Below are 13725 nucleotides of genomic sequence, written 5' to 3'. Positions count from 1 at the left end.
ATAGTACACGTTTCAACTTGTGTAGATTGATTTGAGGATCGGGAGGAGTCAATTGCTTATAGTGCAGCCTGGGAAGGTCTCCTCACCAAGACATCATTTGAAAATATCCACCACTCCAGTGGTTCTCAACCAGGGATACACAGAGGTCTTCAAGGGGGAACATCAACTCATCTAGGTATTTGCCTAGTTTTACAACAGCCTACGTAAAAAGCACTAGAGAAGTCAGTACAAATTTTAGTATGGTACAGACAATGACTTGTTTATACTGCTCTATATACTATACACTGAAATATAAGTACAATATTTATATTCCAAATGATTTATTTTATAATATAGTAAAAATTAGAAAGTAAGCAAATTTTCAGTAACAGTGTGCGGTGACACCTTTTTGTGTTTTTATGTCTGATTTTGTAAGCAAATAGTCTTTAAGAGAGGTGAAACTTGGGGTACGCAAGACAAATCAGAGTCCTGAAAGGGCAACAGTAATCTGGAAAGGTTGAGAGCCACTGCACCACACAATACAGTCTGCTCCATTCAAAGAGGGGGGGGGGGGGGAAAAACCAAAGTCCCTAAAACTCTCACAAGCAAACTTGTGAGCCTTGGGGGCAAGTCAGCAGTATTAAAAAATGGAGGGGACGACATCAGAGTCGGGAAAACTGCCCCAACCCTCCTTTTGGTGGCAGAATTATAATAGGGGCTGGAGGAAAATCCAAGCATGCACCCTCCTTTGCTGCCCCAACCCCAGCACAACTTAGAAGTGGTGGGGAACAGGCGGAAGGTTCCCAACTTCAAACTAGTTTTTGGACAATCCCGTCCCCGCCCCCCCAAATAGTTTGATATGATTTACAGGTGTCTGACAGTAGAGCCGTGGGAACTTTGGGAGATGTAAAGGTGCCTTAGCCCAGCTTTGATTAAATTATCATTCAAATGGTTTTACTCTCTGCATCTTCTCCTGGGTTTGAGTATGTGTAACTGTCCAGCAGGGTGAGTTTTGTCTGAAACACGGAGCTTGAATTGGATATGCTGTATTTGGAAACGCTTACACGTGTGCAACAGCTGTGTCATTTTACCCTATCGCTGTTTCAGATACAGAGAAACAGGAATGTCATAGGATCATAGAATATCCGGGTTGGAAGAGACCTCAGGAGGTCATCTAGTCCAACCCCCTGCTCTAAGCAGGACCAATCCCCAACTAAATCATCCCAGCCGGGCTTTGTCAAGCCTGACCTTAAAAACCTCTAAGGAAGGAGATTCCACCACCTCCCTAGGTAACCCATTCCAGTGCTTCACCACCCTCCTAGTGAAAAAGTTTTTCCTAATATCCAACCTAAACCTCCCCCACTGCAACTTGAAACCATTACTCCTTGTTCTGTCATCTGCCACCACTGAGAACAGTCTAGATCCATCCTCTTTGGAACCCCCTTTCAGGTAGCTGAAAGCAGCTATCAAATCCCCCCTCATTCTTCTCTTCTGCAGACTAAACAGTCCCAGTTCCCTCAGCCTCTACTCATAAGCCATGTGCTCCAGACCCCTAATCATTTTTGTTGCCCTCTGCTGGACTCTTTCCAATTTTTCCACATCCTTCTTGTAGTGTGGGGCCCAAAACTGGACACAGTACTCCAGATGAAGCCTCACCAATGTCAAATAGAGTGGAACGATCACGTCCCTCGATCTGCTGGCAATGCCCCTACTTATACAGCCCAAAATGCCGTTAGCCTTCTTGGCAACAAGGGCACACTGTTGACTCATATCCAGCTTCTCGTCCACTGTAACCCCTAAGTCCTTTTCTGCAGAACTGCTGCCTAGCCATTCAGTCCCTAGTCTGTAGCGGTGCATTGGATTCTTCCGTCCTAAGTGCAGGACTCTGCACTTGTCCTTGTTGAATCTCATCAGATTTCTTTTGGCCCAATCCTCTAATTTGTCTAGTCCCTCCGTATCCTATCCCTACCTTCCAGTGTATCTACCACTCCTCCCAGTTTAGTGTCATCTGCAAACTTGCTGAGGGTGCAGTCCACGCCATCCTCCAGATCATTAATGAAGATATTGAACAAAACCAGCCCCAGGACCGACCCTTGGGGCACTCTGCTTGATACCGGCTGCCAACTAGACATGGATCACTACCCGTTGAGCCTGACAATCTAGCCAGCTTTCTATTTATCTTATAGTCCATTCATCCAGCCCATACTTCTTTAACTTGCCGGCAAGAATACTGTGGGAGACCGTAGCAAAAGCTTTGCTAAAGTCAAGGAATAACATGTCCACCGCTTTCCCCTCATCCACAAAGCCAGTTATCTCCTCATAGAAGGCAATTACCTTAGTCAGGCACGACTTGCCCTTGGTGAATCCATGCTGACTGTTCCTGATCACTTTCCTCTCCTCTAAGTGCATCTCTCCCCACCATCAGCCCTTTCCCCTACAAAGACAAGGTCAGCCTGATATCTAGAGACTTACCCGAAAAGTTTTGTAACGTAGAAAGACCATGGTTTGGTAACTCCACTCTTGGACTCGTCTGCTCCTCTGTATAACAGGAGATCAGCACGTTTCAGTGAGAGTGGAGGAAGCTCAGCTCCCACTAGGCCCAGAGTCAATGACCTGCCCAAGGTCTCACACAGTCAAACCTGCTAAATGAAATGGGCTTGTCGCCTATGCCTGTGCGTCTCTGCTCACTCCAAGCATGCTTTCCCCTGTGCTGACTCTTCCCTGTCGTGGTGCTGCACTTGAAGGCAGACAGGTTTAGACTCTGACCATGCTCTCCTCTCCCCACTTCCAGGCAAAGATGCTGGCTGGCGCGGTGCCTTGCTGGCACAGGAGGTGGGAGTCCAGTGAGGCATGTGGGAGACAAGATGGAAGCAAGGGCTGATGGAGGAGACAGGTTGAACCATGGGGCTGGGGTTGAACTGCGGGGGACAGGGATAGAATGGGGGAAGCTCTCCCACTCCACCTTGAACGAGCCCCCTCCCCACAAGCCCTTCCCCAGATTGCTCCCAGATCTCACTCCCAAATGCCACAGCCACACCAGGATCTCTCCAGTAGCCTCTAACCCAGTCTTTCTTTCTTCACAGCTATCCCTCTCCTGTATGGTTGCCACATGGCTCTCCTCTAGCTGCCTCTTGGTTTGCCCCACTTGTCTGACTGATCAGTGTTGGACCCTGCATTGACATCGGTGGCAGCTGAGAGATGTCATGCATGAAGCTGCACAAAACATGGCTTCTGTAGAGGTTCAGTGGTAGAGCAGATGATGGGAGCCAGTAATCCTCGCTCGCCAATTTTTTTTACTCTTTCCAAAGGCAGCATCCCCTTCCCTAATAGACTCTGGAAGTTCTTCTTCACGCAGCGCACAGTCAACTTGTGGAACTCCTTACCTGAGGAGGTTGTGAAGGCTAGGACTATAACAATGTTTAAAAGGGGACTGGATAAATTCATGGTGGCTAAGTCCATAAATGGCTATTAGCCATGATGGGTAAGAATGGTGTCCCTAGCCTCTGTTCGTCAGAGGATGGAGATGGATGGCAGGAGAGAGATCACTTGATCATTGCCTGTTAGGTTCACTCCCTCTGGGGCACCTGGCATTGGCCACTGTCGGTAGACAGATACTGGGCTAGATGGACCTTTGGTCTGACCCAGTACGGCCTTTCTTATGTTCTTATGTTCTTACTCTTTTGCTGTACAGAATTGCCTTAGCTGAAAGTGTAAAAGAGGAGGAAAATGTAGCTATAGAAATACCTTTTCTACTTGGTATTTAGCAAAACATTTTGGCAGGACAATACATTCTCTCCCTCTCCCTCACTGCCCCTTAATCACTCGGTGGCTAGAGAAAATATGGTCCAATTCAAATCCCAGAAGAAAACTTAATAAAAAAATAACTGGGAAAGGAAAACTTGTGACCAATAGAATGTAGGAAAAATTCCTTCTAAGCTAGAAGTTTACTGAAGCTGCATCTGTATATGTAATCTCTTATTCTTTTTGAAAAGATGCCCACCATTTATTTCTTAGAGAAGTGGATCATGACTAAGATGTTTCATGTTTCTCTACTGTGTATGAGTCAGTGAAAATATCAGTGGGAGAAGAACATCTGTCTCTTGGATAGAAAGAAAGTATACACAGGGTTCATAATTGCAGTAAGCAGTAAACCAATGAAAATCTACAGAACATGAGATTTGTGTGGAATACTAAATATTAGAAAGCTGTTTGGGCAAAGATTTTGGTGACCTCATCTGAGGCAATTGTTTGTAAACATCCAAGTTTCCAGAGTAAATTATTGCTTTGAGGTAAATTTGTAATTATTTCATAGTGTGTCTATCTCTTACTTCAGCAGCAACTATTTTTAACTACAGAATTGCTTGTATTATCATATCTAAAGAAGGATGAATTTCTGTGGTGCATTTTTGCAAAATTATTATCACTGTGGGGATAGAATATATTGTCATCCTTCTGCTGAACAGTAAATCTATATCAGGGCCTTGCAGGTCAGTTTCCCATGAGAGGAGAAATCAGTGACAGGGATTGATGGTATTTTCTTAATATTAACTTGTTTTATTTACACTGTATACCCCAGTTCTTGAACAGAGGTTGTCACAAACAGCATGCAGGTAAGCCCCTCTTTTGCAACTCTGAGCTCAAAAACCACCACCTGGTTCTCAGGAAGAAACTGCCCTAAGAATAGAGTCTAGTGAGAGAGATTAAAGCAGAGCGCAAACAACTTGCAAAAGAAAACTTTGTTTTCATGCCATGAATTTTTTTTTGGTAAACTGTATAAGGGCACCATCAGGTAAAACCTGGTACTTTATCTTGATCCTGGAAAGGTGGGTTAACTTTACACACACATCAGTTCAGTGGGACTATTCATGTTTATTAAGTTAGACATATGCATAAGTCTTGCAAGAGCATGGTCGTAGTCTGTTTCTGTGCTCTAGTGGGGTTCTGTGAAAGCTGTGTTGTCCTAGTGTGGTGCACCAAGGCCGCAGAGCGGAAAGGGACCCATCTGACTGCTACTCCAGAAGCATGTTCAAAAAATTGGTTCAGAAACTCTTTTGTGCTGGATTCCCCTTTTTTGCTATTTCAGGTATTCAGTACACAACGATGCAACTGGCTTGTTTAAAAACAAAACCCTCATTATTTTCTTCTGTGCATTCTATTTTGCACTAATATTTATTTTTATTATGTCTTTCACTGCCCAAACACCATCCAAATGGCCAAGAGAGGATCATATGACTATAACTGTATCATTGCCATCCTAATCCGATCTACGGGTTTTGACTATATTGGCCCTGTGCTAGAGTATGGCTGTACTGGATAGTTGCTCTCTGGGACTAAAGACAGCATTTCATGTGCAGAAAAAATACAGAAATTGATCTTGCAGCTAGTTGCTAATGGTTTCTTTTTCTTTTAATCTTGGTGGCACCTCTGGCTATGTAACTGTTCCAGCTCTTTATTAGGTAGTATGTAAAGAGGCAGCCCAGAGTTAATTGCTACTTAATAGAATGTTTTAAAAGCTAGAGCCAGTCTTCAATTTAATTTCTAATGAAGACCTTCAAAAAAAATGCTTCACATAATATTTTTGTGCTTTTGATTCTTCGCAGCCAAGCATTTGGAATGTGTCTAACCATCAGTAGTTAGATACAGTATTATAGAAATAGCTTGGATAAACAGGGCATCTGTTGCTGGTCACACATTGTGCCTTGATTGTATTCTAGATAGACTTCAAGAAGTTTATATGTTTTTTCTTTTAAAATATTAGAAAAAGAGGGGAACTTTAATGAGTAAAGCTATGCCCCTAGACCAAATGGCGCCCCCAGCAAGGATATCTTTGGTGCCCCCCCCCCCAATTTGTTAAACTTTTGAATACCTTATTTTTTATTGCATTTGTGGCCCATTTCACGACTTTGATGCATGATTTCATGCATGATTTATCCCTGTCATATAAGACGATAAATTTGCATGCTAGGATCTGTAAATCTGTGTTTATTCATGACATATATAAGCAAATAAAAAAAATCATTTCCCTCTTCACCCAGTCAAAAAGGGACCTGGGTGGCTCTGGTCAGCACCATTGACTGGGCCGTTAAAAGTCGGGGCTGACAGGCTCCTTACCCTGTTCTGCACGGCTCCCAGGAAGTGGCCAGCATGTCCCTCTGACTCCTAGGCACAGGGGCAGTCACTGGGGCTCCGCATGCTGCCCCCCGCCCCGAGCATCAGTTCCGCAGCTCCCATTGGCTGGGAACCCCATACAGAATACCTGAAACATTTTACTTCAAACATTCTATTTTCTCTTTTGTTGCTAACAACAAAAACAGCCCCCCAAGTCCAGCCCCCCCAGTGGGTCGCCTGGGTTACCTGCCCCTAAATCCGGCCCCGGCTACTCATGATGTGTGCACATTTAGTAAAATAATTAGATCTTGTTGACTCACCATACAGGCCCCATAAGATGCATTCTAGAAACTCACTTGTCGTGCCTTCTTTTAGACAGGCCGTTATAATGATAATTAATTTGACAATAGATTCCCAGTGAATAAGAGAATGATGAGAGCTGGGAAGCATAGCTAGAGCTGTGCTGAACTCCAGAAAGAAAGGATGTGTAATTCTCTGTTGGCAGTAGATTGTGCTTTGCATGGCTTTTTAGATTTCCCTGCGTGATGTGCTTGCCGCCTTCTTGTTTCAAATTGTGCCAGTGATGAATAACTCTTATTCAGCATAAGCCCCAAATTTAGAATTTTTAAATAGGATTTTACAAAATCTAATATCATCTGAATAATAAATATTTTAATGATTTTGTTTTGATTTCAATGAAAAAAATATTTTTAAAAAGGTAAGAAGGTAACTGACCAGTCCTTTTGAAGCAGAATGACAAGAAAAAGTAAAGTATGGGTGTGATGGGATGTACCAGGCATTTGCTGCCCCCTGCCGGCGGCTCTCCTGCCTTGGCACACCCTGCCCTGAAAAGATGTCCTGCTGGAAGGGGGAGCACCATGAGTTCAGATTTCCAGGTATTCTCTAGAATTAGCTTCCCACAACTGGCTGCAGGCAGAACCAGCAAGAGCTGGTCCTCCAGCACCTAGAAGTGCCAGGAGCATGCAGAGACCAACAGGCCAGATTAAAAAAGACTGGCTGCTTCTACTAAGGGCCATTTCTGGGTGAAGCCAGGACAGGGAAGGAAGGATCTGCCCTAAAACAAATAACCTGTCCGGGTCAGGGCCTGACCTTGACAGTATATGCCTTGGACCTCTGTGGAAGACTGTTGTTTATGTTATGGGCTTTAACACCCAGGTAGCTATTTTGAGTTCAGCATTAATTTGTTTTCTGTAAACTTGTGAACCCACTATGGGGGGGTGCTGGGCTCAGGTGATCCCTGGACAGTGGGTCAAAAGTAAATAAAAGCTTTTTAAAAAATGTATCTTTCCACTTTAACAACCTTCATTGTTAGCAGTAAGACAGGTGAGGAATTAACATAAATTATCCTGACAGTGACTCTTTTAAACATATTGCCATCTCTTTATCATATATTAACTAGCATCCTGGTGTTTGAATAATCGGATACAAACGCAGAAGGTTAAAAACAGCATACTGATTCACGCTGATATTTTATTTTGTTTGTGATGGTTTCACTAGGCTTTTCCCTGAATCACTGAAACAACAGATTACTTCTTGATCCTTACCTGTCGCACCCTAGCCATCAGTTTTGTGACATTTTATCTATAGTTTACTGTCCAACTGGGATGGCGTATCTAATGGGGTCCTGCAGGGGTTGCAAACACTTCAGAGGACAGGGTTAGAATTCAAAATGACCTTGATAAAATTGGAGAATTGAACTGAAATCAATTAAATGAAATTCAATAAAGTGCAAAATGCTGCACATAGGAAAGAAAAATCAAATGCACAAATGTAAAATGGGGAATAACTGATTAGACTGTAGTACTGCAGAAAAAGATCGGGGGTTGTAGGGGATTACAAATTCAACATGAGCCAACACTGTGAAGCAGTTGTGGAAAAGGTGAATACACCTCTACCCCGATATAACACGAATTTGGATATAACGCGGTAAAGCAGTGCTCCAGGGGGGCGGGGCTGCACGCTTTGGCGGATCAAAGCAAGTTCGATATAACGTGGTTTCACCTATAACGCGGTAAGATTTTTTGGCTCCCGAGAACAGCGTTATATCGAGGTAGAGGTGTATTATTCCTGGGTATATTAATAGGAGTGTCATATGTCACAGCTTGTAATTGTAATTGTCCCACTCTCCTTGGCACTGGGGAGACTTCAGCTGGAGTAGTATGTTCAGCTTTAGGCACCACACTTTAAGAAAGATGTGCACAGATTGGAGAGAGTCCAGAGGAGAGCAACAAAAATGATAAAAGCTGTAGAAAACCTGACCTATGAGGAAAGGTTAAAAAAACTGGGCCTGTTTAGTCTGAGAAAAGAAGACTGAGGGGGGACCTGAGGCTGGCAGTCAGTTGTTCTCTATGTCCAATGAAGGTAGGACAAGAAATAATTGGCTTAATCTGCAGCAAGGGAGATTTAGGTTAGATAGATATAAGGATTGTTAAATACTGGAATAGGCTTCCAAGAAGGGAGGTTGAGGAATCCCTAGAATTGGAGATTTTTAAGAACAGGTTGGACAAACACCTGTCAGGGGTGGTGTAGGTAGTTATATTTGGTTCTGCCTCAGTGCCAGGGGCTGGACTAGATGACCTCTGTGTCTCTTCCAGGCCTACATTTCTCTGATTTTTAAAGAGATGCCATTGTTTTAAATTTCTCTTTCAATTTTTATTTTGTGTTAACAAGCTTTCATAACATCTAAAACAAACAAAACAGAAAAATTGCCATCAATTTATTTTTCTTAAATCCCCAAGGAAACAATATTTCAAACATAATTTTCTGCATTATTTTCAATACAAACAATACAGCATTTTGCTAGTGTATGAGAACCTAAGTGAAAGTGACTAGAAACTGCCTAGTGTATTTTTATTTTCCAAGCAGTGAAAAATGAATCAATTTTGATGGGAGTTAAGTGCCTAGGCAGTGTTGAAAATCCCTCTCATTGCCTGTCTGCATCTTTAAGTGTTGAAATACTTTTAAACTCTTTCCCTGGATCTCTCTGTGCCTGAGTAAAATGGGAATGGTAGCACTTCTCTACCTCGCAGTGGTAATGTGAGAATAAATACATTAATTATCAGGTGCCCAAGCACTCTGGTAATGGGGGCCAAATAGGTATCTTAGATAGATACAAATAATAAATAAGTGAAACAGCCTTCACCAAAATCAGAGGGCTATGGGTAGACCTCATGGACTAATGTTTTAATGGGCAGGGGAGAGAGACTTCAACCCCAAAATAGAAATCTACATTTTCCCAGTGCCTCTTAAGAACATTTTTAGAAGCATAAATTGCCTGAAATAACTGCCAATAATATGTTTTCTGTTTTCGGGCCATGGAGCTGAGGGAACCAGTTTTAATATCTACATCATCTCCTTCCTCCTGGGACTGAAGCTGGTTACCATAGCAAAACCGCAAGGAAACTGATAAGCAAGTACAGTAGTACCATTTGGCAAACAGGATATAAATTCATTTGCATTAAGAAGACAGAGGGCTATGGAAAAATTAATGAGACAGAAAATCTTTAATTTTGCCTTAATTTATTTTTAAACCACCTGTGAACAAAGTGATTTTAATCAAATACCAAGTAAAGTATTCTTCCCCACACACCATCCCCTTGTCTTCCCCCACACCATCCCCCACATTATTTTAGGAACATCAGATGAACTGTGAGGCCCAAGAGAAATATTTCCAAAGCAAAATGCTGAATGTTGCTTTGAGTAGCAAGAGCTGAGCTTTAAATCTTTGCAGAGGCTTGATACTCTCAACATTATATTGTATATTTCTCTTTTTGTTCAAGCCATGTAATATTACAGTGTAAATCAGCTTTCATTTAGGAGAGTAAATACCGGCTTACATCCATTCCTGGTGAATGTTCATTGCAGTGTAACTTATGTCAGTCTTGTAGAGTGTGATTTTCTGAGCCTCTTTTGTAAATCAGTCTCTGCAGTCCCATGGGTTTGTCTACTCTGAAATGAAGTTAATGAGACCTCTGAAAATCACGTTACTACTTTCAATACCATATCTATTTTGATAATGTTGAACTGATGATGTTTGTTGAACCCATGGATATCATCTGTCTCCATGCACACCTGGATGGTGTGCCATGAATGAGGCAACTGAGCTATTTAAGTGACCAGTGCTGCAATTATATCTGCATCTGTGAACCCCCTCTGACTTCAGTGGGGCTTTGTATTGGCACAGAGATGTGCCTGCAGTAAAGCTCATTGCAGGAGTGAGGTCTTCCCACTGTCCAATGAATGGACCCCCGTTGTATTCACTGCACAATGTCTAAACTGCCTAGAAAAGGCTTGTCTACATGAGGACTCTCAGGATTGTTAAAATGAATCTATTTATCCCTTTGAAGGATTAAGCTACAGCAAACTAAAGTCACCTCACTTTTGAATGAGAGCGTCCACACAGAGATTTATAGACAAGCTCTGAGTGTATTCTCACTTACACATGTTTAAATTCAGAGCAAGTCCATTGTCCTCAGGAGATTTACTTTACATTTGCGCTGTGGCAACTACAAACATAATTAAGCCCAAACTTATTTGTATTTTAAAATTACAATGCAATATTATAAAGTGGAACAGTCATGTATTATATATTTATGTAAAATATGGTGTGCATGTGTGTTTTGGACTATATTTTATGTATACTGATAAATGTTCTGTTTAATGTGTAACTAAGTAGTTTCAGTACAGAGAATTCTGGAGTCAGTTTAATCTGATGATGCAAACAATGCTATTTAGTGTTAACTCATTGAGCTTGTTTGTAATAACCATACTGGATTCACAGGCTGTCCATCACAATCAACCCATCTATGAAGCAACATGCAGAACTCTTTGTAATTCCTAGGGAAGCCCTTACTTCCATTTCCTTATTGATTTTCCTTTTCTGTGATGATGAGCATCAATGTTCTTATGTTTTCGGGGGGAGGGGGGAATAATTCTAAAAAAGCCAATGTTTTCCTCAGTGTCTATAAAGTATTTCTACCAAATATCCTTCTAGAATTAGGATTCTAACAAAACACATTTTTCCACAAAATTTTGTTACCTTTACTTTTACTCAAATTAGATCTGCTTGATTTGTATACATGCTAGATTTTCCGGAGTTATAAGATGTTAAAGACACACAACTATTTCTTACTGGCCCTCCAAAGACCTGGAAGAACTAAGTCTCAGTGATTTGTATTTTTTTACTATGTTGATGTAATATCATTCTTGTCCTCATTAATTACAGAATTGTTTTAGCAGTAGCTGGGAGGAAATTAAAGATTTTTAGATTTTTGTTCTTTGCTGTGAATCAAATCCTGAATGCAAGGAAAGTGGTGTAACCACTGCCTAAAAATGCGCTCATGCACTGCAAAACTAGCATTAATATGTGCCCTAATTCTGACTGCAAGCACTAGGTATGGAATATACTCGCTTTGTGTGTGTGTGAGTGGATGATATTCTCATGTAATGGCTGGTCCGCAAAGAGGATAAGGACCTACCACTCCAGAGTTCCCCCTTAGCTGAATCTGTGGTAGTTTTTTGAAGCTGAAGAACCAGGATTCTGTTCCCAGTTCCTCAGAATGGGGGCAGGATTATTATACAGCAATTGTCTGCTGTCTCCAGCACATGGATTTATTCCTAGTGTCAGAATAATACTGATGGGAGTTGTGAGTAGAGACTGTTCCTGGGACAGGGAGTGTGTGTGTGCATTAACATGCAACCCTTAATACTGTCTTCTATAGCATGATAGCAGCATCCTGTTTAAGTTAGATTTTGCCACTGCTGGAGTAGCCAGTCTGAGTTCCGAGCTCCCACTGCTGCCTTCTTGGTTTGATTTACACCTGTGCACATTGCCTGTCAGAATCGGGCTCTGTATCTACAGGGGGTGGGGTGGGAAATTTTGAATTGTTGTTGCATTACAGAAAACCATTCAGAAAAAAGTACTTCCAATATTCATATCTATGAGACTGTTACAAGTCTGATATTCTGTTCCCCTAGAAATAGGAGCTATATTCACACAAGTCTGTCTCTATAGGAAGATACAGTATATCCTGTCTAGCTCACAAGTGGCTGATGGTACAGAAGCACAAAATCTCCTCTAAGAAGAATGCTTGTTTGCATGTTACCGGTAGAACTGATTTGAAAATTTCTCTTAAAATAAAAAAATTCAACGCAAATTCTTTTTTTGAAAATGTTTAATTATTTTGTTTTCTAACCAGCTCTAATTACCAGTGAGAGAGATGTAATTATTTTATTGGGAAATATAGTCACTGTGGAAATAACGGAGCAATGTAGCTCTTCCTACCTATTTGCACATTCATATATGTATATAACATATTATTAACCCCATAAAGATGTGATCTGAAAATCATTGTCATTCAACTCGTTTTAAAGAGCTGAGACTGGGTGATAAAAAAAAAATCCCAGTTTTTGAAGTCGATTGAAATCTAAAGTTATTTCCTTGCAATAAGTGAACACTATCTGAAATATGAAAGCTAATGTATCTTTCAATGTATTTTCGTGCCGTATATGCAGGTATTTTAAAACAGTAATAATTAAAATCTTCCTTCAGATTCTTCTACATAATTCTGAGCTAGCCAAACATAGTCACATTAAAACCTCTTTATAAGTCTCTGCCATAATAGTTTTAAGACACTTGATTGCTAACAGAATTAGAGAAAAGAATTTACATTAATGCGAAGAAATATGCTTCTGAGGGCATGTGTAAAAGTTTATACTTCAAAGAACGGCAAATGCACTGAAATGAAGAATACTAGACTCAGTCATGTGTTGGATTGTGGAATGATTTATATACCATGCTGAGCTTTTAAGTATTCTGTCTATTGTTGATGGTAGGTTTCCAAATTGTAATCATATGTTTCTCTTTTTTGTTGCAGCTGGTCTCCAATGTTCTCATCTTCTCCTGCACAAACATTGTAGGAGTGTGTACGCATTACCCAGCAGAGGTGTCTCAAAGACAAGCATTCCAAGAGACCAGGGAGTGCATTCAGGCCAGGCTACATTCTCAAAGGGAGAACCAGCAACAGGTACGAAGGAGAGTGACAAGAAATTTGAGAATGGAACTGCTGATTTGGAATTAGTCTGAAAATTGTTAATTTAGGGCCAGGTACTGAATGACCCTGTGTGAAAATGCATCGCGGATGGCAGGGCAGGATTTGGGAAGGTGGAGAAGAGAGCTCAGAGGAACCTTTTCACTCAGCTACCGTTATAGACCAGTGTTCAGGGGTGCCAACAAAATCCTGCTGCCTGTGCTCCCTGTATGAAATTCACCCTAAGCAGAGGATTTGCACGGTGTTATGCACCATTTAAGTCCCATCTAAGCCTATCTTGAGCACGAGTGGCATATGGGCCTTGTGCTGGCCCTCTGAACAGGGCGTATACTTCACTCCATCATAAGTGCACAGCATGATGATTTGTCAGCACAGCAAATAGCATTTGGTAGTGGTAGGGCTGTTGTTTGGTTCTTCTGCACACATTAGCAGCTGGAGGCCAATTGTGGCAGAAATTAAGTAGTTCCCCATAGAGGGTGCTGCCCCAGTGCCTCCAAAGGCATTCTTTTATCTGTCTCTAGAGCATCCTCACTTCACATTGTGTGTGTGGCCTTGAACACAAGACTAC

General features: G+C 41.6%; 1 protein-coding gene across 2 annotated transcripts in view; it reads left to right on the top strand.

Moving 5' to 3' along the window:
- The window catches only part of ADCY5 (adenylate cyclase 5), a 300445-nt gene that overhangs the window by 157852 nt on the left and 128868 nt on the right, over positions 1 to 13725 (top strand). For both annotated transcript variants that reach the window (XM_065413070.1, XM_065413069.1), the window contains exon 2: positions 12984 to 13133. In XM_065413070.1, the coding sequence (XP_065269142.1) occupies positions 12984 to 13133 (150 nt within the window). The remainder of the gene's footprint in view (positions 1 to 12983; positions 13134 to 13725) is intronic.

This window comes from Emys orbicularis, chromosome 11 (genome assembly GCF_028017835.1).
Source record: "Emys orbicularis isolate rEmyOrb1 chromosome 11, rEmyOrb1.hap1, whole genome shotgun sequence".
Lineage (NCBI taxonomy): Eukaryota > Metazoa > Chordata > Testudines > Emydidae > Emys > Emys orbicularis.
Note: the sequence above shows the minus strand (reverse complement) of the source record. Positions and strands in the feature narration are given on the sequence as shown.